The sequence below is a fragment of the Nyctereutes procyonoides genome, unplaced genomic scaffold, assembly GCF_905146905.1.
Source record: "Nyctereutes procyonoides isolate TBG_1078 unplaced genomic scaffold, NYPRO_anot_genome, whole genome shotgun sequence".
NCBI classification, from domain to species: domain Eukaryota; kingdom Metazoa; phylum Chordata; class Mammalia; order Carnivora; family Canidae; genus Nyctereutes; species Nyctereutes procyonoides.
In genome coordinates this window covers 26133360-26159484 of record NW_026575160.1, presented here as the reverse complement: position 1 = coordinate 26159484, position 26125 = coordinate 26133360, and the positions used below count along the sequence as shown (strand labels likewise).

Genomic DNA, 26125 nt, shown 5'->3' with positions numbered 1-26125 from the left:
AAGCCATGTTCTGAGTGGAAGGAGAACAAGAGAGAAGGAATCAGGATCTTTAACATCAAGAAGCACCACATCTGCTCTAGAACACCTACCTCTAGACTTTTTTGTGAGAAATAAAGTGGTATTAAGCCCCGGTTGTTGAGCTTTTTGATACACATACCTGTAGTACCTAATCCTAAAATCTGGGCTCTACCCTTAGAGTTTCTGATTCAGTAGATCTGGGGGTAGGGCCTGATAATTTGTATTTCTAACTAGTTCCCAGATGGTGCTGATACATCTGGTGTGGGGACCACACTTGTAGAACCACTGCACTGACGGAGATAATAACCCAGTGGTTCTCGGGCAGCCCAGGGGCCTCAGCGGTTTAGCGCCGACTTGGGCCCAGGGTATGATCCTGGGGTCCCAGGATTGAGTCCCACGTTGGGCTCCCTGCATGGAGCCTGCTTCTCCCTCTGCCTGTGTCTCTGTCTCTCTGTCTCTCCTCTCTGTGTTTTTCATAAATAAATAAAATCTTAAAAAAAAAAAAAAACCCAGTGGTTCTCAACCCTTGCTTTACATTAGAATCCCTGGGGAGGGAGGCAAGACCAGGGGAAGGAAGGGTCTTTAAGAAAACACACCATCTACCTGGAACTCACTCCAGAGGAGACTGATTTAATTGATCTGGTCTGAGCACAGGTGTAGGTTAAAAATCTTCGAGATGATTCTAAGGAGCATGCTGGGACTGAATACTGTAACCCTTTGCTGCTTACTATTTATAGCACCAATGAGGCAGAAATACCTGTGTTCCCCCGCAGAGGGAAATGATGTTTAGAAAACCACGCTTGGTGACCTAGAACTTGAAGCCAAAAGACTGAGGTCACTGCTCGAGACAGTAGTTTCTCTGGACGTTGGTTATTTTACCTATAAAATGATGATGATATTGACATCATCTGGTTTCGTAGAGTGACCGAGAGGACATGGGTGAAAGCACTTTGTAATCTCCGAGTATTGCACAGACCTAACAAGGGAGTAGACCCAGCAGATCACGTACAGAGAACCCGAGTTGGTTCAGCTCTGGAACAGGATCGAACGTTTGAAAGACGTAGGAGGGTAAACGGGAGAGGAGATAGGAAGAAATATTGTAGGACTCCTCCGACTCTGCGCCACAGAGGCCCGAAATAGAAATGATCCATCTCTCCTGCCACGGGTGCTGCCTTCCCTCCTTCTCTTGATTTTTTAAAATGCTATTTTCCACAGGTGTTCCTAGTCTGAACTAATTCCTCTGGGTGAAAGTTTTGGCCTGGAGCATAGACCTTGCCTGCATGGAACTATGTGTTGACGAATGGCTGTGTCTGCTATTAGGATCATTACACTGCCATCCGTAACTGTTGCTTGAAACCTCCTGTCACGGAGAGGCTTCCCAGGTGGCTGTTTTTATGTCCAGGTGTTCAGTTGAGGATGTGCCAGATGGCAAAAATTGACCCTAATACTTATTTTTTTTTAAGATTGTATTTCTTTATTTGAGAGAGAGGGAGAGAGAGAGAGCACACGAGCAGGGGTGAAGGGCGGAGGGAGAGGGAGAAGCAGACTTCCTGCTGAGCAGGGGGCCCTGGTGTGGGGCTCGATCCCAGGACCCTGAGACCACGATCTGAACCGAAGGCAGCTGCTTAAACATCTGAGCCCCAGGTGCCCTGACCCTAACACTTCTAATCTCAGGATAAATAGTACCGGGCAAAGGGAGGTTTAGTTCATCCCTGGAGGGCCTCAGGTGCCCCAATGGGGGGTTGGGCCTTTATTCTGTAGCCTGTAGAAGTCATTGGTTTTAATCTAAGAAGTGACCCAGAACAGTGCTCTGAGAGTATCAGTCAGTGTGATGGATGAGATGGGGGTGAGGCTGACATCAGGATGACAAACCACAGAAGTTACTGAAGTAATTCAGGGGCGAGGGTAGTGACAATGGAATTTGAAAAGAAAGAATAAATGCAAGACATGTAGTGAATGAAAACGAACTCTTGGCCTTCACAACTGTCGGGTTCTTACAGTAAATACTGGCAGCCTTCAACAACTAAAGCTTGATGAGGGCTACCCTCTCTTCCTTCACTATTAGGTGGTGTCCTCCAGTGAAAGCAAGTCTGCAGGCTTCATGCAACTACATAGACCATCATCAACAAGCAGGCACAAAAAAAACAAAAACAAAAACAAAACACCACACACAAAAAATATCTTGTGCCAACGTACTAAACAGCGTTCTATTTTCAGGGAGCCCTTCTAAAGGCTGTCGGTGTGCCATATTCAGAGGATGCTTACAGGTACTACATTTAAGCAAGAACAGAAATGCCAAAAAAAAAAAAAAGAAGTGCCTGTACACTATTCTAACCAGCCACATATCTCCAACACCTGTTATCTCTACAATGAAAAATTATTTATAATCTTTTATGTTAATTAACATACCTCTAAGTGCAGATTAACCGTGATAGTGGAAGCACTTGTGCATCCATCTCTATAGTGAAGATTCCTGATTAGTCTTTCAAATGCTAATTATCCACCCTGGAGTGTGCAGATTAAAGTTAAAGCTCAAACACATACACATCTCACTGAAGTATTCTAAAGTATACCGACAAGATAACAAGCATCAAAGAGAGTTTCAAGGTCACCAGGCTGTGGATCATGTTTGAGGAAGATGAAAAAGCACCGTTTTAATGAGGAGCCATAGTGCTTAGGAAGAGGAAACAGCTGTGGTTTAAGCAGAAAAGAAATTTATGAGAGGACACGGAGTAGCTCAGAGGATGGCTGGAAAGGGAGCGTTAGACCTGCATGGTCAGAGACTACACCCGGTAACAACAGACCACTGGACCCATGGGAGGGGGCTCTAGGGTGGCTGTAGGAATGCACAGTGAGTCACTGACGCCACTAATCCCGGATGCTGGATGCTCACCCCTAGAGCCCCCCTCACTGTTGCCGCAGGAGCTGACCTAGCAGCAATACTCCTGCAGTTACCCAGGAAGCACACGGCTTTCTGCGTTTGCTGTTCTGAGTCAAGAGCTCCCGGCTGGTGTACATGATTGGTAGAACCAGTATGTGGCATTTCAGATTCAGCCAGTAGACTCCTAAGGTGGGGAATTCTCCAAACACAGAATGGTGATTCAGAGGGTAGGCATGCAAAAGCAACAAATATATGTATGTATACATATACACGTACACATCTATATACATCCATTAAAGGGTAAGCTGGATGAGAAGTGATGGCCATGTATTCAAGTAGAAACATCTAACAGGGAGTTGCCAATGTGACACGTGTTCCCCAGAGAGCCAGAGTTACAGATTGGGGAGTTGGCTAGTAACTGCATTTCGAGTTAAGACAGGAATCTGGACAGACTCTCACACTTTTTATTTACATAGGAGGGATCGGAGTCTAAGAGTGCTTCATCGCTACTGATGTGCCGCCCACTCTAACCCCCCAACTTCTACTACGTGAAAATGAAGAAATTCACATTCTATCAGCGGAGATAGGAAAAGTATAGGTGGTACGAACAGAAAATAAATGGGAGAGAACTCATGATTGTTGAAGGCCTACTGTGTACTCTTTGTTTAATGTTTAAGTGCCAACCCTATATCGTGCACTACACCAGGCCGATTTAATGGTGAGCAAAACTGGACATGTCCTGGCATATGAGGACGTGAAAGCAGGCTGGGGTGCAGACAATTTGGAGGTGTTGCGGAGGTCAAGCTGGAGGTAAAAAAAAAAAAAAAAAAAAGGCCGGGCTACAGAACTGGTCCATACCTGTTGAAGGATTTTGAGCCTTAACCTAAAGAGGATAAAACATCTAAGGGTTTTAGATGTTTTAAGCTATTTTTTTTACATACATCATCTCATTTGATCCCTGCAACAACTCTGTACGCTGGATGTTACTAGTATCCCATTAACACACAAGGAAACTGGGGTTCAGAGGGAAATTAAGTGACCTGAGACCTACAAGGAGCAGAAAAGGATGGGGAGGATAGAAGGCAGGCTGGCAGGGAAGACTTCTTGGAGAGGAATTCACACTTTTTGAAGGCCTGTTCTTTCGAAGAACATTCACAGTATCTTTGCAAGGAAGGTTTACTTTTTTTTTAAATTTTTTTTTATTTATTTATGATAGTCACAGAGAGAGAGAGAGAGAGAGAGAGACAGAGACAGAGACATAGGCAGAGGGAGAAGCAGGCTCCATGCACCGGGAGCCTGATGTGGGATTCGATCCCGGGTCTCCAGGATCGCACCCTGGGCCAATGGCAGGCGCTAAACCGCTGCGCCACCCAGGGATCCCCCCCCCCCTTTTTTTTTTGACAGAGGAACATAATCGCACATATTAAAGGAGGATCCAAACTCCAAAACCACTGGACTCCACAGCAGTTGTGAATCGTGGTCCCTAAGCAACATCCCCTTAGGTTCACTCAGTGAGTTCAGAGTATAAATGAGCATCAGGGCCTGGCGTCTGAAGGACCCTTAGGAAGAAAGGCTGGTGATGGTGTACGCCTGGGGCGCGCAGGTGTACCGGCTGGGGGGATGGTGTAAGGGCTGGGGAGGAGGTGTACCGGCTGGGGGGGGCGGGGTAAGGGATGCGGGGCCGGTGTACGAGATGGGGGGTCAGTGCACCGGCTGGGGGAGCCGGTGGGGGAGCCGGTGTACGGGCTGGGGCGGGGGTGTACGAGATGGGGGGGCAGGTGTAAGGGGGTGTACGAGATGGGGGGGCGGTGTACGGGCTGGAGGGGTATGGTGTATAGGATAGGGGGGCCGGTGTACCGGCTGGGGGGCGGTATACAGGCGGGGGGGATGGTGTACAGGATGGGGGGGACGGTGTACGGGATGGGGGCGGTGTACGGGATGGGGGGATGGTGTACGGGATGGGGGGATGGTGTACGGGCTGGGGGGGGCGGTGTACGGGACGGGGGGGATGGTGTACGGGATGGGGGGATGGCGTATGGGATAGGGGGGATGGTGTACGGGATGGGGGATGGTGTACGGGATGGGGGGATGGTGTACGGGCTGGGGGGGCGGTGTACGGGATGGGGGGATGGTGTACGGGATGGGGGGATGGTGTACGGGCTGGGGGGGATGGTGTACGGGATGGGGGGATGGTGTACGGGATGGGGGGATGGTGTACGGGATGGGGGGGATGGTGTACGGGATGGGGGGATGGTGTACGGGATGGGGGGGATGGTGTACGGGATGGGGGAGATGGTGTACGGGCTGGGGGGACGGTGTACGGGATGGGGGGACGGTGTACGGGCTGGGGGGACGGTGTACGGGATGGGGGGCGGTGTACGGGCTGGGGGGGACGGTGTACGGGATGGGGGGACGGTGTACGGGCTGGGGGGGCGGTGTACGGGCTGGGGGGGCGGTGTACGGGATGGGGGGACGGTGTACGGGATGGGGGGACGGTGTACGGGCTGGGGGGGCGGTGTACGGGATGGGGGGACGGTGTACGGGATGGGGGAGATGGTGTACGGGCTGGGGGGGCGGTGTACGGGCTGGGGGGGCGGTGTACGGGATGGGGGGACGGTGTACGGGCTGGGGGGACGGTGTAAGAGATGGGGGGATGGTGTACGGGCTGGGGGGGATGGTGTACGAGATGGGGGGGATGGTGTACGGGATGGGGGGGCGGTGTACGGGCTGGGGGGATGGTGTACGGGATGGGGGGACGGTGTACGGGCTGGGGGGGCGGTGTACGGGATGGGGGGACGGTGTACGGGATGGGGGGACGGTGTACGGGATGGGGGGACGGTGTACGGGCTGGGGGGGCGGTGTACGGGCTGGGGGGGATGGTGTACGGGATGGGGGGGCGGTGTACGGGATGGGGGGACGGTGTACGGGATGGGGGGGCGGTGTACGGGATGGGGGGACGGTGTACGGGATGGGGGGATGGTGTACGGGATGGGGGGATGGTGTACGGGCTGGGGGGGCGGTGTACGGGATGGGGGGACGGTGTACGGGCTGGGGGGGACGGTGTAAGAGATGGGGGGATGGTGTACGGGCTGGGGGGGATGGTGTACGGGATGGGGGGATGGTGTACGGGATGGGGGGGCGGTGTACGGGCTGGGGGGGACGGTGTACGGGCTGGGGGGATGGTGTACGGGATGGGGGGACGGTGTACGGGCTGGGGGGGCGGTGTACGGGATGGGGGGACGGTGTACGGGCTGGGGGGGCGGTGTACGGGATGGGGGGGGCGGTGTACGGGCTGGGGGGGCGGTGTACGGGATGGGGGGCGGGGATGGGGGGCGGTGTACGGGCTGGGGGGACGGTGTACGGGCTGGGGGGCGGTGTACGGGCTGGGGGGCCTGGAGCCGGCCAGAGCTGGGAACTCCGTGCTGTGGAGGTTCAAGCCCCGGGCGGTGATCTAGGGAGAGCCGGGGCGGCGGCCGGGCTGGGGGGTCTCCGGGCCCCCGTGCGGCCCGTCCTGCAGGTGCTGCCCAGGGCGGGGGCGGCGGCGTCCCGGAGGCCTCGAGTCCCGAGTCCCCCGCCCGCCGCGGGTCCCAGGTCCGGCCGCCCGGAGCGGGGGGGCGGGGCTCGGAGGAAGCGCGGGCGCCGTGACCCCGGCGGCGTTCCGTACCGGCGCGATCCGGCGGCGGCAACATGGCGGCCGCGCCCGGGCCGGGCCCCCGGAAAGTTTCCCCCGAGGCCGGCCTGCGTTAGTGCGTGCGGCCCTCGCCCCCCCGCCGCGCCGCCTCCCGCCGCGAGCCGCAGGCCGGGCCCACGCGCCCCCCCGCGCCCCCCCCGCGCCCTCCAGCGCCCCCAGCGCCGGCTCCGGGGGTTGGGCGCGCACGGGCGGCGGCGGCCGAGTCAGGTAGGGGGTCGGCGGGGACACCGGGAGGCGGCCCCCGCCCGGCGGCGCCCGGGCTCCGCCCCGCGGGCTGTGGGGCCGAGGCTGCTGCGGGTCCCCGGGAGCACCTGGGGGGCGGGGGGGGCCGAGGTGGCCGCGGGCCTCCGGGCGGCAGGGGCAGGGCCGGCCGCGGGCGCCTCGGACCGAGAGCCCGGGTGCTCGGGGCCCTTGGCTCCACGTCGCGGGCCCGGGAGTTAACGAGATTCCTAGAGCCGAAGCCCCGACACCCCCGACACCCCCGACACCCCCGACCTCCCCCGACCTCCCCCGACCTCGGTGCTCGGTACGGGCCTTTTCGCTTTCGATGCTTCTTCCCGCAGACGGGACAGAGGCAGCTGCGGCCGGAGCCCGGGCCCAGGGTGCAGCGCGTCGGCGAGCAGGACCCGGGGCAGGACACGGGAGCGCCGGCTGCGGGCTGAGGGGGGCCGAGGGAGGGCTGAGGGAGGGCAGAGGGAGCTGAGGGGAGCCGAGGGAGGGCAGAGGGAGCCGAGGGGAGCCGAGGGAGGGCAGAGGGGAGCCGAGGGAGGGCTGAGGGAGCCGAGGGGAGCCGAGGGAGGGCAGAGGGGAGCCGAGGGAGGGCTGAGGGGGGCTGAGGGGAGCTGAGGGAGGGCAGAGGGAGCCGAGGGGAGCCGAGGGAGGGCAGAGGGGGAGCCGAGGGAGGGCTGAGGGGAGCCGAGGGAGGGCTGAGGGAGCTGAGGGGAGCCGAGGGAGGGCAGAGGGGAGCTGAGGGAGGGCTGAGGGGAGCCGAGGGAGGGCAGAGGGGAGCTGAGGGAGGGCTGAGGGGAGCCGAGGGAGGGCTGAGGGGGGCTGAGGGAGGGCTGAGGGGAGCCGAGGGGAGCCGAGGGAGGGCTGAGGGGGGCTGAGGGGAGCTGAGGGAGGGCAGAGGGAGCCGAGGGGAGCCGAGGGAGGGCAGAGGGGGAGCCGAGGGAGGGCTGAGGGGAGCCGAGGGAGGGCTGAGGGGAGCCGAGGGAGGGCTGAGAGGGGCTGAGGGAGGGCTGAGGGGAGCCGAGGGGAGCCGAGGGAGGGCTGAGGGGGGCTGAGGGGAGCCGAGGGAGGGCTGAGGGGGGCTGGGGGGGGGCTGAGGGGAGCCGCCACGCCTCTGTGACCAGTATCTGGCATCGGCCTTAAACATAATTATTTCTTCATTAGTCTATATTCCTCTCATAGGTGCTTGTTGAACACCCACTCGGTGCCAATTTTTTTTTTTTTAAGATTTTTATTTATTCATGAGACACACAGGCAGAGGGAGAAGCAGGCCCCACACAGAGAGCCCGACGCGGACTCGATTCCGGGTCTCCAGGGTCACGCCCCGGGCCAAAGGCAGGCGCCAGACCGCTGAGCCACCCCGGCGGCCCGGTGCCAACTTTTCTGCTAAGATGCGCGTACATGGTGTTAAAGACAAACTCTGAGACTTTGTGAATCTAGTAGGGAGGGACTGCAGACATCGAACAGAGGACCACCAGCATTTCGCTATTCTAGCAGCAGTGCAGGGACCGTATAAATGGGTCAGGGGCAGCCTCACTAAGAACTTGATTTGAGGGAGACCTGAAAAGCAGGAGCGAGGCAGGTGTAAGGACTGGGATGGAGCCCGGGAGGAGGGAAGGAGGGCACCTGCGAGGGGACAGCGGTCATGCAGTTCAGAGCTGAAAGTGGAATACAAAGTCCCAAGAGGAAGAGAAAGGAGGCAGGAAAGTGGTTCACCTCCAATTGAAAAGTTTTATAAGGACTCTCGACTCTGTTGCTTAAGATGATGGGAAACCGTTGGAGGGTTTTGCATAACAGCGACCTAACAATTTTTTTTAAGATTTGTTTATTTATTTATGAGAGAGAGAGAGGCAAAGACACAGGAGGAGGGACAAGCAGGCTCCATGCTGGGAGCGGGACGTGGGACTTGATCCCGGGACTCCAGGGTCACACCCTGGGCCAAAGCAGGCACTAAACCACTGAGCCACCCAGGGATTCCCCCTAACAATTTTTTTTATTCTAAAAGGGACACTTGTTGGAGAAGGCCAGGCTCGACCACTCGATGCAGGGAGACATTCAAGCATGAGATGATGGCGGCCAGGATTGGGATTTTGATTTTGGGGCTGGAAAAAAGAAACATCTCAGATGTGTCCAAGAAGAGTGGACAGGACTCGGTGGAGACTACATATAGGTGGTGGAGAAGAGGAAAGTTAGAGTAGTATATGGGGTTTTATAAAACAGACTCTGGGAGTTCCCTTATGCAAATAGCTCTTCTGTGCTCCATTTTTTATCTGTCTCATAAGTAACTTCTCATTGAATCAAGTAACGGCAGACCAGTTGAAAACATTGGGATGCTGTGTGGTCTTACTCTCTGATTCAGCCAGTTTCTCCTTTGAAAAAGTTTACAATGTGGAAAGACTTGTATATTGGCCGTTTAAGAATATTCAACTATGTTGATTTTTGACAGTGGGGTTGCATATATTCTATGATAAGGATGTTATGGATATGATTTACAAGCTTCCCTTTTTTCCAAGGTTTTAATATATTTTTTAAAGATTTATTTATTTATTCATGATAGAGAGAGAGAGGCAGAGACACACAGGCAGAGGGAGAAGCAGGCTCCATGCCGGGAGCCGGACGCGGGACTCGATCCCGGGACTCCAGGATCACGCCCTGGGCCAAAGGCAGGCGCCAAACTACTGAGCCACCCAGGGATCCCCCAAGGGATCTAGAGTGAACAGAGCTGGTGCTTTATTTGCATCAGGTAGATTAATATATGTTATGTCAGGAGGGGAAGAGAGAATAATTGAAGACCTGGAAATAGACGAGATTTTTCATGGAAGGTGTATAGCAAGAGGAAAGCCTCGACCTGTGATTGAACATCCAAAGGATGGATTGAGAATCGAGAGTCTGCAAGAAGACCGAGAAGGCGAGGTCAATGAGTTAGGAAGAAAATCTGGAGGTTGGTCTTTGAAAGCTAAAGGAAGGGCAGGTTTCAGAAGTTGAGAGGACTCAATGATGTCAAAGGTTGTTTGAAGAAGTGCAGGATAATAAGTGAAAAGTACACATTACTTTTAGGAGCTTATCCATCATTTTAGAATTTGCCAGAGCAGTTTGTTGTTTGGTGGGAACTGTCGTTTAGTGGTGTGAGAAGTGAGGCGGTCAAAGCTGTCAAGAGGACAGAAGCTTGAACTTGGAAGAGAAGACGGGATTGAGTGAAGATTGCTTTTGTTTCTGGGATTTTGGGGGGGGGGTATTGTTTTTAAAAAGAGCTCTGCAGATGTTTAAGTGCTAATGGATAAGGGAAGAGTGGGAGTTTGAAGAGCGAGGAGATTGTGGAGTTCTGGAAGAGGTAGAGGGGAAAAGCTAATCAGTATGGCTAAAGATTTAGCCTTAGGTGTATCGGGAGATGCTGGGTAGAGTGGGTCTGTGGTGTTGGAGACTTAAGGAGGTTCTCTTCTGACACCTGGTTGCAGTCATCTAGTGAGAATGCAGGGAATGGGAAGTGAGATTTGAGGACGAGGAAGAGGGGTTGAATAGTTACAAAGACTGACAGAGTGTTGAGCAAAGAAACAGAAGGCCGTCATTCAGTGGCGTTGTTCCCCAGCCAAGTGGGTCATTAGGTGTTAATTCCAGGTTATGTTTCTGTCAGGTCTGTCTTTTAGTGTCCTGTTAAAGTATAAATAAGCTGATCACAAGTCATGTTTTGAATTTTTATCTCCATGGACATTTAGTGTAACCATGAGCTGTTGAATGGATCAGTTCTTCTGAAACAGTATACCAGAAACTTTGAAGAATTATCTGATAAAGCATTTTTTTTTTTTTTTACCACTGTCATGTTTTAAGTACAACTTGTGGGAGCAAAGATTAAGATAATTATCTGGATCCTTTAACAAATAGTTGTTAACTTTTTAAAAGTATGAAGTTCTTAATTACAATAAATACTGGTTAGCATTCTAACTTCACGATTTTGACTAGAAAGTTCAGGAATTGGTTTGCTATAGAGATGGTATTTGGATCTAAAAGGAGGTTTGATAACCCAAGTAATTTAGTAGAGATAAAAGTACAGGGAAAATTACGCATCAACTTTAAGGACTAACTTTAATAAAATTAAACTTTACTTCTGGTAAGTGGATTAGTTAATGTGAAGACTACGATTTTCTATCTTGTTAGAGCTGCCTTGTAAAAAGATGCAGAGGATTTTAGGCAGGTAAGAATGGTCACTATTACTGGATACTAGTGCTTTTCAAATCAGAGGTAGGTTTTCATCATTCAGTTTATCTGCGGAGTTGCTTTGATTGTGCCGAATCCATGTACTACAATCTAAGCTAGGTTCAAGATCTCATATTCGCATGTAGTTGAAACACCAACCCTTAAAGTAAGAAAGGCTTCTAGTCTTTGGAAAACCAGTTTCACTGTTTTTGGTTATTTAATCATACTATCTTAGCATATGTTAAGTAGAAGGCACTGTCATTTTTGTTAGGATAAACTGAGTTTTTAATTAAACCAGAGACAGTTACCATTAAGAGACATGCAAGTCAAATTTAAAACAGTTTCAGAAGAAACTTTCTCACTTATTATTTTGTACAAAGAAGATAAATATAAAAGGTAAATTATATAAAACTAACACTGACATATTTTTTTCTTCTTTTTAGAGCACTATAAATAATTCCACCAGAGGAGTTACGGATACATTGGATTTGCTGGATGAAAAACAAGCAGTTAATTTTGTGCCGTGGGGAGAAAGCCCAAATTGCCAGATTACATGTGTAAATCACTGCGTTACTGCTTTAGTCATTGTCTGTATTTAGCAATGACGAGACTGGAAGAAGTCAACAGAGAAGTGAATATGCATTCTTCAGTGCGTTATCTTGGCTATTTAGCCAGAATCAATTTATTGGTTGCTATATGCTTAGGTCTCTATGTAAGATGGGAAAAAACAGCAAATTCCTTAATTTTGGTAATTTTTATCCTTGGTCTTTTTGTTCTTGGAATTGCCAGCATACTCTATTACTATTTTTCAATGGAAGCAGCAAGTTTAAGTCTCTCCAATCTTTGGTTTGGATTCTTGCTTGGCCTCCTGTGTTTTCTTGACAATTCATCCTTTAAAAATGACGTGAAAGAAGAATCAACCAAATATTTGCTTCTAACTTCCATAGTATTAAGGATATTATGCGCTCTGGTGGAGAGAATTTCTGGGTATGTCCGTCATCGACCCACTTTACTAACCACAGTTGAATTTCTGGAACTTGTTGGATTTGCTATTGCCAGCACAACTATGTTGGTGGAGAAGTCGCTGAGTGTCATTTTACTTGTTGTCGCTTTGGCCATGCTGATTATTGACCTGAGAATGAAGTCTTTCTTAGCTATTCCCAACTTAGTTATTTTTGCAGTCTTGCTGTTTTTCTCCTCATTGGAAACTCCAAAAAATCCAGTTGCTTTTGCATGTTTTTTTATTTGCCTGATAACTGACCCTTTCCTTGACATTTATTTTAGTGGACTTTCAGTCACTGAAAGGTGGAAACCGTTTTTGTACCGTGGAAGGATATGCAGAAGACTTTCAGTAGTTTTCACAGGAATGATTGAGCTTACCTTTTTTATTCTTTCAGCATTTAAACTTAGAGACACTCACCTCTGGTATTTTGTAATACCAGGCTTTTCCATTTTTGGAATTTTCTGGATGATTTGCCATATTATTTTTCTGTTAACTCTTTGGGGATTCCATACCAAATTAAATGACTGCCATAAAGTATATTTCACCCACAGGGTAGATAACAATAGCCTTGATAGAATCATGGCATCCAAAGGGATGCGTCACTTTTGCTTAATTTCAGAGCAGTTAGTTTTTTTTAGTCTTCTTGCAACAGCGATTTTAGGAGCAGTTTCCTGGCAGGTAAGCATATAGTTTGTTTATGATGTCAGTGCCTGTGATGTGTGATTAAATGCTTCCTTCAAGGGTTAAATGATCAGAATTGAAAAGTCAAGTTCCTGATTTCAAAAGGAGATTGTTTTTTGGTGCTTATTTTTGTTCATGGAATTGAAGTACTGAATGAATATTGACAGTATAATTTAGTTTGATCTCTACCAAAGAGGTACCAAAATGTTAGGAATACTCAGCTAGTGACATGCCTTCTGCTTTCTAATTGTTCCTTAAACACTGAGATTAAAGATCCTTAGAATATTAACACTTGAAGGGTGCTTTGAGATTGCACGTTAATCCTATCATCTCACCTAGGAGGAACCTGAATGCCCAAGAAGACACATCCAGAGTCTCCGGTACTAGCCTTAACAGGTTACCTAGCTTCTATCTAATCCACTGGTCTTTTCACTACAACACATTTTTTTTTTATATAGCCCCTTCCCATTTATGTAAAAGGTGATTAGATAACATATCAGGTTCTTAATTACAGGTTAGTGGCTCTCCTAAGAAAGAAAAAAATGGGTTTTATAATACATTTGCTGCCCATGAAATGTTGAAGACATTAAAAAAGGTCTTTTGTAGACAAAGATATTTAAATTGCACAGTTGGAGTTTATATTAAGCTTAGTCTTCCATTTTTTGAACATTTATTGATTGCGGTATATATCAGGTATTCTACTGGCTGCTGAAGATCTCAAGATGAGTAAGAAATGTCGGTCTTAAGTCACAATCTGTTGGGCTAGGGAAGAGGCAGGCTTGTAAACAATTATTACAGTGTGAGAAATGTTGTAATTTGAGTACGTCAGATTAGGATGTAGGGGAAAAAGGAAGGTCATCTATGCTTGGTGCATTTTTCCAATTACTTGCTACAGAGTGATTTCTAGATGTGTTTGAAGGGAGATGTAGAGAGAGTTGCCTGGGCATGGTACCTTTTTGTCAGTGTGGGCTAGGGCAGGGAGCCTGTGTGGGAATCAGCTAAGTGATAAAAACATTGTGGGTGTTAACTTGAGGCTGTCTTCCTCACTTTCCTTGCCAGTGCCGGGGACTATCAGAATCATGATGATGATGATGATAATGAGAAGATGATGATGTCAGAAACTCTTAAAAAAAATTGTGCTTCTTTCCCTCACCTTTCTCTCGTCAGCTCCTTTTCCGGCTGTAGCCACTCCCCAGGCACACTCCTCAGCCTCATTCATGCTTGACACCTATCCAGACCATCAGATCCTGTCAACCAGTTACTTTCTAAGCCACCATATCTTTCTTGTTTTCTTACACCAGTGGCTTCAACTCTGGTATGTACACCACTGGAGGTACACAGAAGCTTTCCAAAGAATAGGTCAGCAAAAATAATTTTTAGAGAATCAATTTCCAGATTCTGTCCTTCCATTCCACATTTATTTATTTTATTTAAGTTGGTCTACTTGAGAATGCCTCTCAATTTAAGTGTGGAGTGCTAGCTCATTGTGGTTTTAATTTGTATGTCTCTAATGACTAATGATGCTGAGTATCATTTAATGTGTGTATTAGTCATTCATTTATCTTTGTTTTTGAAATATCTGTTCAAATATTTTGCCCATTGTTAAATTGAGTTATTTCTCTTCTTGTGATTGAATTTTAAGGGTTCTTATATTATGGTTATAAGTCTTTTATCAGATGACTGGACAGTGGTTTCTCCTAGTTATCTTTTTTCCTTAGGGACCCTTTTTTTTTTTTTAAGATTTTTTTTTTTATTCATGAGACACAGAGAAGAGAGAGGTAGACACAGGCAGGGGGAGAAGCAGGCTCCATGCAGGGAGCCCGATGTGGGACTCAATCCCGAGACTCCAGGATCACACCCTGAGCCGAAGGCAGACACTTAACTGCTGAGCCACCCAGGGATCCCATCTTAGTGACACATTTTGAAGAGCACAGGTCTTTAATTTCACAAAGACCAACTTTTTCTTTAAGTTTCTTTTTCTATCAACTTCTTCTTTAAGTACTGTGTTTTTAATACCCTATTTAAAAAGTCTTTGCTCAATCCTAGGTCACAAAGATTTTCTTCTATAGTAGTTTTCTTCTAGTGGTTTTATTTTAGCTTTAATAATTAGGTGTAAGATCTATTTTGAAATAATTTTTGTCAATGGTATGATGTAAGGACCTAATTGTTTTAAAATACAGCTGACTGTTCAGGAAAAGAATCCTTTTCCCTGTTGAATTGCCTTGACACTTTTGTTCAAAATCAGTGAAATATAAGGCTTTGTTTCTGAGCTCTCTTTTTTGTTCCTTTGATCTATATGTCTGACCTTATACTAGTATTATGCTGTAAGATATTTTCAAATTTCCCTCGAAGTTTCTTTTTGACCTTTGGGTTATTTAAAAGTTGGTTGTCTGATAACTTGACGTTTGAGGGATTTCTCACATTTCTTTGTTATTGATTTCTAATTTACTTACATGTGATTGGAGAACATAGTATGATTTTAGTCTTTTATTAAGACTTGCTTTGTGGCCCGACATGCATTTTATTCTGGAGAATATACCCATGTTCACTTGAAAAGAATGAGCAGTCTGCGGTTACTGGTTAATAGCAGCTAGGTCAAGCTGGTGGTTTTCTTCCTAAATCTATATCCTTGCTGATTATCTGTCGATTTCCATCAGGACAGAGAGGAATATTAAAAATTTTCATTATAAATTGCTAAAGTGACATTTTCTTGTTTCATGTATTTGGGCTTCTCTTCCAAGTATATTTTGAAATATATCCAAGTATATCTTTAATTACTATACCTTCTTAATATATAGACCTTTTTTTCAATATAATAAATAGCCTAGTTGAGTAGTACAGAAGAGACCTTATGGCTTACAAGACCTAAAATATGAACTCTCTGGCTCTTTACAGAAAGTTTGCCAACTCCTGTGGTAAGCCAATGCTTCTCAACCTTTAACATGCATTGAAATCATGTGGGGATGTTAAATTTTGAAGACTGAAATTTATTTTGGGAGAAAGCTTGAACAATTAAAGGTGATACAGAAACTCCTGGTCAAAAGTATACCCATTGAGTAACAAGGTATTAATTTAGCTATTTAAGACTAACATGCATCTACCAGAGTTTTGTCTGCATTCCCCGATAAGTTGCTATTTGGTACCTGCTGCCTACGATGTAGGCATTGTGTCTTTGATGCAATTAAATTTAAGACTTAATCTTCTTTTTAAACATTTCTCAAACTATGCTCTGCCAAGTATTCTGTGAGATGTTAATGAGTATACTCAAAGAAAAAGTGTTCAAAGAGAGAAACATTTCCAAACTTACTTACCATGAAATCCTTGCCTATACCCCTCATTATGCCTCATTAATTAACCAGCTCCCCCCACCACACCTATTAAGCTCTGTGCGAAACATAATTTAGGAAACACTCCACTGGATTATAGAAGTTCCCACCCTTTTCACTGATTGAAGCATCAGAAAATTATATAGTGAAAGTCAATAAATTAAGAGTTTTATAAGCTCAGGACCATTTTTGGTGTAACATCATTGTTAATCCAAGTAAATCCTAAGCCCTATCTCAGGTTCTTTTAATTAGATCTTGTTCTGTAGAAATTGAACAATTTTTAACATTTCTAAATGGTATACTGATTAGCTTTTTAACAATATATTCTAAACTCATTTTTTTCACATTCTTGTGAGCATAATGCTCAAGTGCAAACATATTTTCCATTGTCTCATTAAAATTTCCTTTAATGGATTTACACTGGAAAATTAGTTCCACTGATTGGGAGGGGGGTTTGGCACAGACCCTGTGTGGCAGGAAAAAAAAAAAAAAAAAGGATCAGTGAGAGTAGAGCTAGTTTGAAATCAAGTATAGCTTGACTAAAGTGCTAGTCTTACACTTAGAACAGCAATTTTTTCCCCTAATATCTTGTTGAGAATATGAAGAGAACTTGAAATAAGTTGATGAGGACGCCTGGGTGGCTCAGCAGTTGAGCACCTGCCATCAGCCCAGGGCGTGATCCTAGAGTCCATGGATTGAGTCCCACATGGGGCTCCCTCCATGGAGCCTGCTTTTCTTTCTCTCTGCCAAAGTCTCTGCCCCTCTCTCTCTGTGTCTCTCATGAATAAATAAAATCTTAAAAGTTAAATTAGAAATAAGTTGATGAAATAGAGTTGAATACTGTTCTGACATGGACAGCCTAAAAATGTTTAAAAAAAAAAATGTTGGAATAAAGGGAGCAGCTGGGAATGTAGGATGATGGATTTCATTGAGTTAATGACCTAGCAGGAATTTGGAATTAACAAAACATTTTATAGTAGGCTTATTTTTTAAAGTATATTTTTAAGGAGCCAAATGTACTGTTATTTTACTACTTAGAGTAAAACCAAACAAACAAAAGCATAAGGTTAATCTGCCTTGTGGAATACAATTGTAGCTTGGACCTTAATTTCCAAAAAAGGGCTTAGCGACTTTTTCTTATTTTAAGCTTATTCACGTATTAATTTTGGTTTTGTTAGTTTTACTTAGTAATATACAAAGTTTTTTATTTACCCTTTTTTGTATATGATTCTGCATTTGACAAATACAAATAGTTGTGTGGCCACCATTACCACAATCAGAATATAGAGCAGTTCCATTACCACCCAGAGTTCCCTCCTGCTCCTTTGTAAGTCATGCCTTTCTCAGTCCTCAGTGGTGGCAACCACTGATCTGTTTTTGTCCCTAGACTCGTCTTTCACAGAATGTCCTATACGTGAAATCATACAGTATATAGCTGTTGGAATCTGGCTTCTTTTACTTAGCATAATTCGTATAGATTCATCTATGTTGTGTGTGTGTTTTTTTGTTTATATTGCATAGCAGTATTCCATTGTATGGGTATCTCACAGTTTACTCATTTCTCAATTGAGAGATGTTGAAATTAGTTTTTGGTAATTATAAGTTGCTAGAAACATTTATAGACAGGGTTTTTTGTTAAGGTAGTTTTTTATTTTAGTTGGTGTGGGATTGCTGGGTCATGTGATAAACATGAATCATTTTTAACTTTTAAGAAACTACCAAACTGTTTTCAAAGTGGTTGCACCATTTTGCAGTCTCACCAGCAGTGTATAGGAGTTCATTTGCTCCACATAATAACCAGTACTTGGTATTATCTGTTTTTTAACCATTCTAATAGGTGTCTGGTGGTAATTCATTTGATGTTAAGTAGCTTTTCTTTTGCTTACTTGCTACAGTAGGTCTTCTGTGGTGAAGTACCTATTCAGATCTCTTGGCAATTTTTAAAAATGTTCCTTGTTTGTTTTCTTAATAGTTCTGAGGATTCTTTATATATTCTAGATGTAAGTCCTTTATCAGATATATGACTTGGAAATATCTTCTCCCAGTGTGGCTTATCATTTCTCTTACCATGTTTTCTGAAGAGCAGTTCTAAGTTTTGCCACAGTCCATTTTATCAATTTTTTTTATGAATCTTTTGATATCCTGCCTAGGAAATCTTTGACTTCATTTAAATAGAATCTTAGCTACTCTCACAGGGATAGCTTTATTTTTCCTTAGTTTTACTGAGTTTAATAACATTCTCAAAATGAGTCAATAGTATCATTCTAAGTCATTTCCATTAAAAATCTGGAATTTACCATTAACTTCTGTCGTGTTCTATTCATAATCTCATTCTAACTTTAAAATGGAACATTACTGCTAATGTTTCCTGCAGTTTGTATTATGTTCATTCAGTGTACTATTTGCTTTCCTGTTTTATCCTTTTTTTTAATAAGTCCATAAGACAGACTTATACAGTACCACATTTTGTGCTAGTATTATTGCTTACCTGTAGGCTTTTCAGAAATTGTGATAATTGATAATTCATATAAGAATAAAAGGGGAGGAAAGCATCCAGATACCCCCATGGCTCACTCTTATGTTTGATTCTCTCTGATATCATTCATATGAGGTTTAATATACCTTTCCTTGCCAACCATTGTCATTTGCAGATTCCATGGGAGTATGATGCAACTTTTTGTAGAATACTTTTGACCCAAACCAGAAAACCCATAATCACAGTTGATTTCTCTATAAAGGAAGCAGTGGCAATCACTGGGTGTGACAGATGGAACAAGATCAGCCTCACATCCAATGAAGGGATGAAATCCACAGATGTAGCAGTTTCATTTCTAGCAAGATGGGAGGATCAGCCATATTACTTCACTTGGCATGGGGAGCAGGGAGTTTTCAAATCTGCTGCCAAAACTAGAAGTGCACATGTTTCATAATTTTTTTTTTGTTGTTTCATTTCTCTTTCTAAAGTTTTGAGGTATTTTAGTCTAGATGGGGGGGGGGACACTAATTCTTTTTAGCTTGAAGGCATTCTTTTAATTTGATTTTTTTTTTTATCATTTCTGCCAAAACACTATGAAACAGGAGTACTTTTTTTTTTTCCTCCAAAAGACCAACAAAGGTTCTAATTTTGTTTTTCTTGGAGTAACAAGGTTTTTCTTCTTTTCCCCAGATGATATTCTAAGCTTTAAAAAATTTTAATGACCATAGAAAATTTTTTCCGTAAGATTTACTGTTTATTTACTATTGTCTATGTGCTATACACTGTTCTGTGTACTTTGTGTGTTTACTTAATCCTTATGATACTCTGAGATAGGTACCATTATTATTCCCATTTCATAGATAAGAAACATGCATGAGAGAGAAGGAAACTTGCTCAAAGCTATAGAGCTGGTATGAATCCAGGCAATCTGCCTTCACAGCTCTTAACCACTTTACTTAGTTCCACGTATTTTTAGAGTTGGAAATGAGCATAGAGATTATTTAATGTAACCTCCTTATTCTGCCAACGGGAAAAGTAGAATTCGGTAGACTTCCTGAGTTTGATTCCCATGCCACCACTGTTTCACCTTTATCAGGATTGTCATCTAAAAAAAATGTCTGTTTTTGCTATCTGTATTCTGAGATTACTCAAAAGAAGAAAAGAGATTCCTAATGCATTTACTAGATCTTTAACTCTACATCAGTATCTCCTACACAGTAAGTCATTTAGCTTTCTGTTGTCTTGCTCATAATGACTTCATTTCAATTTAAAAATGCTTCACTGTAAATTACAGCTACCATTTATTGTACTAGCCATATTTCACATATTTCTAATCTATACTACAAGCTCACAAAATAAATTGTAGCCCTCTTTTATAGGTTGTGACTCAAAAGGTAATTTGCCCATGTACACACAGATGGTAAATGGCTGAGCTAGGATAGAACCAAAGTCTAACTCCAAAGCTTAAGTCTTTTGCACTGGACCCTATTGCCTCTGTATAAACAGTCATTTGACTTTAAAACTGTGAGGTAGCTTTCCTAATGTTCTTAAATTTTCCTCTACTGAGCAGATTTTTGGAGGTTGCCCATTGTTTCTTAAATATGGGTTTCTCCTATCAAAGAACATAATATCTCCATTTATATATTGCTTTGTAATATACATATTATATATTGTTTTTTAGCTGGACTTCATTTTCTTTAGATTTTCACGTGTGCTGTTCCCCAAATCTGCTTTACTTAAGATGACTCATACAAAAATACTTCTAAACAATAATTTTATCCCTAATGTAAATGCCAGATTTTTAAAAATGAAACTCCAACATTGTATATATTGCATAGAGATTTTGTTCCTGTTACCTGAGAACTTTTATGATAGGAACGTGTTGAATGTTTTGACCATGACTTGAAAGCCCAGCTGAGCAAAGAATAGCTAGTAACTATTCTAGAAAAGGATATTGCTTACAGTTGCTTATTGGTCTGCTAGTATATTCAGATTCTGTCTGCTTTGAAATTTGCATCATGTCCTATAGATTGTAAGTGCTTTGAGTGATTTGGAGAAATGAAGGAAGAAAAGTACCTATATGTAATAGTTTTGATTAAGTAAAGTTGATCGTATTTATTATAGGGAATTGTTTAAAATACAAGGACACACTGAAGTCACAGATAACTTTTACAGCTATAACTGTTTGTATGCTAGTAAAATTGAAGCTTTCTGAAAGTGGCGAGTGGATAAAACATTCTAAATTTATTTTTTCTCCCCCTGGACATATTTACCATCTGTTCAGTTAAGATTACTAAGTTTTTGTGTTGCCAAAGTGCTCAGTTTGTTTGTGTTATCTTAATAGTGTATTTAAAACTGTTTTTTAAACTTGCTTACTCAAAATAACCTAATACAAATATTTAATGTTTTTTCTGTTAAATTTGACTTTTAAAAATTAATGACAACATGAAATTATCAACTATCTAAGATTATAACAGATCATCTGTTGTATATGAATTGTTGTCAGTAAACCTCTGAATATCTGCTTTAGTCCTTTTAAATATTATCATCTGTGTTGTATAACTGACAGGAGAGTATTGAATAACATCACTATCAGTTAACATCTTAATTGGAATTTTAAATTAGTTAATAAGGCTTCCTACTTGAGTCATGTACAAAGTGATTTGCAATTGAAGTTTATCATTAATGTAGTTCATTGCTAAATTATAAACTGTGCAATCCTTTTTTCCTAATGGTAAAACTGATATATTTTAATTTCACGATAAAAATCTTAGGTTTATAAAATCCTTTAAGGTAATAAAGAGGTCAGTAATAACCACTGGTATTGTATACACATGAATATATGTATACATGCACAGGCTAAGTCAGTACCCTTGACATAATTTGATAGTAAGGGTAATTTTAAATATTTCTGGGCCACCTTTCAGAAACGGGAACTTCCATTCCTTTGGCTGTAGGAAATTAGAAAGATGAGGAGCTAGCAAGTTAATGGTCTTAAATAAAGGAAAATGATTTGATTATTTTTCATTTTGTTTAAACACTTTTTCATGGTACAACATTCTTTTACAATTTACATGTCAAAATTTAGTTCCCCACTGTACAATATCAAATTCCTTGCTTATGAATTCTCTTTATGTATCTATATCATGAAATTTCCTAGTAACTCTTAGTACAGAAAGGCTGTTTGCAAACCTGAACCTCTCATTCTTGCTTCTAGAAACTATCCTGATTTTAAGAATAATGTGCAGGGCCTTTTTTTATTTTTCTTAAGATGGTGCTATTTTTCTGTAATTCCATTTTTTAAAATCCTATGTCTGTATAGCAAAATAAGTGGATATAGATGTTTGTAAGATTGGGTAGACCAGCTTTATTTAGCCAGAACATTTTTTAAAAATATGTGCCTTTAATAAGTGAGTCAGAGACAGATACTGCATGATTTCATTTATATGTGGAATCTAAACAAAACAGACTCTTAAATAGAGAACAAACTGGTACTTGTCACTGGGGACACGGATGGGATGATGGGCAAAACAGATGAAGGGGATTAGGAGGTAAAGACTTCTAGTTATAAAATATGTCACAGATGAAAATATAGCATTTGGAATATAAATAATACTGTGATAATGTTGTATGGTGACAGATGGTGACTACACTTATGGTGGTGAGCAGTGAGTAATGTATGGAATTGTTACATTACTATGTTGTGCACCTGAAACTAATATAATATTGTATGTCAATTATATTTCAATACGTTTTTAAAAATGCCTTAAGAATATGCCTTTAGGCAGTAATGCACTTTCCTTTAGAATCCTGCTTCACATAACACTTTTCTGGCCCCTGAAGGCTTTTGTGACCCTTGCTATAAATTATAGCATAGTGAATTTTTTAGTTTTTTTCTTTTTATTTATTCATGAGAGAGACAGAGAGAAAGAGGCAGAGACATAGGCAGAGAGAGAAGCAGGCTCCATGCAGGGAGCCCAATATGGGATTCGATTCCAGAACCCCAGGATCACGCCCTGGGCTGAAGACAGATGCTTAACTGCTGACCCACCCAGGCATCCCAATTTTTTTAGTTTCTTATATTGCCATCTTGATCAGAAAAGTACTAATTAAAGGTAGAAATAATAAAGTTGTCATGTTGGTCACATTCTTTAGTAATTCTTTTATGTGAATGGCTGACATAATGTAGAAGTATTGCTTTGATCAATTAAACCCCTAAAAGACTTTTTGTTATCCTGGAGCAACGCATAAAATAGAAAGTATAGAAAAGAGAAAGTAATGAAATTATTAGTATTTGTAGGTAGGAGGATTACCTGGCAAACATAAGAGTTAACTGGAAAATCAATTGAAAATGCTGTAGTAACAGTTGTGAGAATTAGGCTGCATCTTTAACATTGTAAGCTGTCATAAAAATTTGATTTTGAAGTTATTAACGTAGCCAGTATAGAAACTGTAAATTTTCATGGAATTGTATGACATAGGTAGTATAAGAAATAAATGGTGAATAGTAGGAATATGTATTTTTAATACCATTTAGGTGGCAAATAATAACATGTAAATATACAAAAGTCAGTATCCTGGAAGCCCATAATCAGAAGATGTAATGGAAATCATTTCATTCATAGAACAACAAACATAAGAAAAAGGTTTAAAGACAGTTAAAAAGAAAAGAGAAGGTTAAAAGACAGTTTTACAAAGAAATACAAAACTCCACTAAAGGTTTTGAAGACAGACTTGAATAAATGAAAATACATATCATACTTCCTGGGACAGTAATACTTAACACTGTGTCTTGTGGACATATTAGTTTAAAGCTGAACTGCATTTCTAGTGCCATCAAGAGGAGCAGAAATCAAAGCCCAGAACTTCAGAGGTGGGAGATATCTCTGGTAAATTAACTCCCATTTTAAGATGACACCCTGAAAGAAAAGGGTGGAACTGTGTACATTACAGCACTGTCATGATTTTGCATCCTGATCTTGTGTCCTGTTAGAGATCTGACCTGGGTTAAGTTGTCAAACCTGGATTAAGATACCTAGTTGTAATTCCCCCAGCTCGAGCTCCTAGAAGAAACAAAAATCTTCTTGGAGAAAGTTATCGTTATTCTAGGCCTGAAATTAGTCATAGAACCATGTAACTATACACACATGCGCATGTGTGCATGCACAAATATACACGTGTATTTTTGCATACAGTGTTCAGCTCATGAGTATAACTAGGTACATGGTATCAAGAGTAATAAGCAGCAGGACCAACAGACAAGAGGTGACCAGAAAGTCTTGAGATACTGGAATTATCAAAGGTAATTTAACAAGTTGAAAAAAATAAAAGCAAAGTCAGTACATACTGGTAGGAAGTTGGAAACCATAAAATAGTGACTAGGCAGATTTGAAAAAGAACAAGCTTTAGAATCATAAAATACCCGAAATTAATTCAATGTGCAAGATTAACAGATAAAGCTGAAGTGAGCATTAGTGAATTGGAAGATAGATTTCAGAAGAAGCTATGCAAGAAGGAACACAAAAGAAAAGTAGGGAAAATACAGAAGACTCAAAGAGGATATAGTGAGAAGATCTCTATTTTTATCTGAGTCCCAAAAGTAATGAGGAAATGAAGACCAAAGGAAATATTTGAAAGGACAAACTGACCAAAAGAGAGTACAAAAACAAGTCCTATAACACTTGATTTATTACAAAGGCGGCACTGTAGAGTAATATTGAATGGTTTAGATTTTCGGTGATTGGTAATTGAGTATACAAATAAAATGGAATTGGACCATAAACAAAAATCAGTTGTATTTGGATTATAGACCTAAAAATGTGAAGGTCAAAACAATAAAGCCTTTCAAGGGTAATGTAAAATAATCTTCCTGACTTGGGTAGAGGAAGATTTAACTTACGTAAAATGACCTTACAACCAAAACCATGCTAATAAGCAAGGGGCACTGGGGTTGCTCAGTTGGTTGCGTGTCAGAGTTGGATTTGGCTCAGGTCATGATCTCAGGGTTGTGAGATCAAGCCTTCAGTTGTGCTGTGTGTGGAGTCTGCTTGTCCATCCCCCTCTGCCCCTCCCTCTGTACATGTACACACTTTCTCAAAAGAATAGAATCTTTAAAAAAAAATGCCAAGCAAACAGCATTAAGGGAAGAGGAAAGGCATTTGTCATACAACCCACAAAAGCCTTAAATATACTGAGAGCAAAACAAAGCTGTATATTAATAATAAAAAGGCAGCCCCATGGAAAAATGAGCAAAATATTTAACACTTCACCAAAGATGAAACTGAAACTATCAAAGGGCTTTAAAATAATAGAGAACTTGGGAGATCCCTGGGTGGCTCAGGGGTTTAGCACCTACCTGCCTTTGGCCCAGGGCGAGATCTTGGAATCCTAGGATAGAGTCCCACGTCAGGCTCCCTGCATGGAGGCTACCTCTGCCTGTATCTCTGTGCACCCACCTCCTCTGTCTCTGTCTCTCATGAATAAATTTTTAAAAAAATTAGGGAACTCAATACTTATTCTGGTTTTATTAAAATGAAAATTTAAATGGAATCTAGAAATAATAGGGAATCAGCTAATGAAAATTTTAGGGATTTTAATGATAGGAATGCCATTTGTTATTTACATATTAGTATATTAGTAGGTTTACAATATATTAGTGTATAGAATATTATCCTACATTGGTAAAAAAAAAACAAAACAAAACGAATATACGTGTTGTGTGAAGTCTAGAATATTTCAAACAATGTGTGTGGAGGACAGTACTTGTGATGATTTAATCACTTATCTCCTTATTTGTATTTTCTATTGCTTCTAAACTAAACATGTACTGTATTTGGGGCAGTTGATAATAGTGTACCCAAAATAGGGCATTTTATCTATTTTTCCATTATGGAAATCACCTATTTTTTATTAAAATTCTGAAGGAATCATCCATCTCTTAGCATTAGAAAAATGCATGTTCATGTACAGAAGCACATAACCATATAGTATGTGCAGTAGCAACACAGAACGTGGAATGCTGTCAGGACTGAGTGACTAGTAGCCTTCCATTTGCTTTCCGCTTAATTAGATCCTTTATTTTTTATTATTTTTTTCAGTTGCAATTACTACCCAATCTTATCTCCTTTTAACTATTTCTTTTAGCTTCCCCTTTTCTCTTTTACTTTTAGGACGCTTTGTGCCCTTTATGTATATAGAACATATATAAAATGCACACTTTTTTTTTCAACTTTGAATTTACAGAGTCTAGGGCTTTTCAAAGGAAAACTTCATTAAAAGTTTAATATTTTACTAATTTTGGACTTTTCACAGGAAAAAAATGAGCCCTTTCAAAGGTAACTTTCAGATAAAGTAACGAGTATGGTATTTGAAAAGTGATTTAGACTGTAGGTTTGAACAGGAAAGGATTTGTTTTCTGGCTTTTTCTGTCATAGCACAAGGGTTCTGCTTTTGTTTTTTATTTTAATTTGGGTGAGATGTTACCTGACAAAATAAAATAAATTATGTGCTGTATTTGTTTTGCCACAACTATAAGAAGCTTCAAGATTAATTTAGGTTTCATTGTTTACCCTTCTATACTTTTCTGCTTCAACTTGTAATTGTTTTTAGGTTATTGTTCTTTTTGTCATTT

General features: G+C 42.7%; 2 protein-coding genes across 5 annotated transcripts in view; one reads left to right on the top strand and one right to left on the bottom strand.

Annotated features, from left to right (window-relative positions):
* Positions 1-2925: 2925 nt before the first annotated feature.
* LOC129502751 (uncharacterized) lies at positions 2926-6588 on the bottom strand. Its single transcript, XM_055314513.1, has 2 exons — positions 4509-6588; positions 2926-3083 (listed from the first exon to the last, which is right to left on the bottom strand). The coding sequence occupies exons 1-2, from the start codon at positions 6586-6588 to the stop codon at positions 2926-2928; spliced, it is 2238 nt and encodes a 745-aa protein (XP_055170488.1).
* Positions 6589-6714: 126 nt separating this feature from the next.
* TMEM168 (transmembrane protein 168) overlaps positions 6715-26125 on the top strand; it is a 30411-nt gene continuing 11000 nt past the window's right edge. The window contains exons 1-2 of one of the 4 annotated variants that reach the window (XM_055314576.1): positions 6715-6797; positions 11453-12690. In XM_055314576.1, coding sequence (XP_055170551.1) covers positions 11563-12690 — 1128 coding nt within the window. In that variant the 5' untranslated portion in view covers positions 6715-6797; positions 11453-11562. Of the gene's footprint in view, positions 6798-7095; positions 7117-7989; positions 9760-11452; positions 12691-26125 lie in introns of those variants that run through there. The other 3 variants (XM_055314579.1, XM_055314578.1, XM_055314577.1) reach the window with 3 other exon arrangements.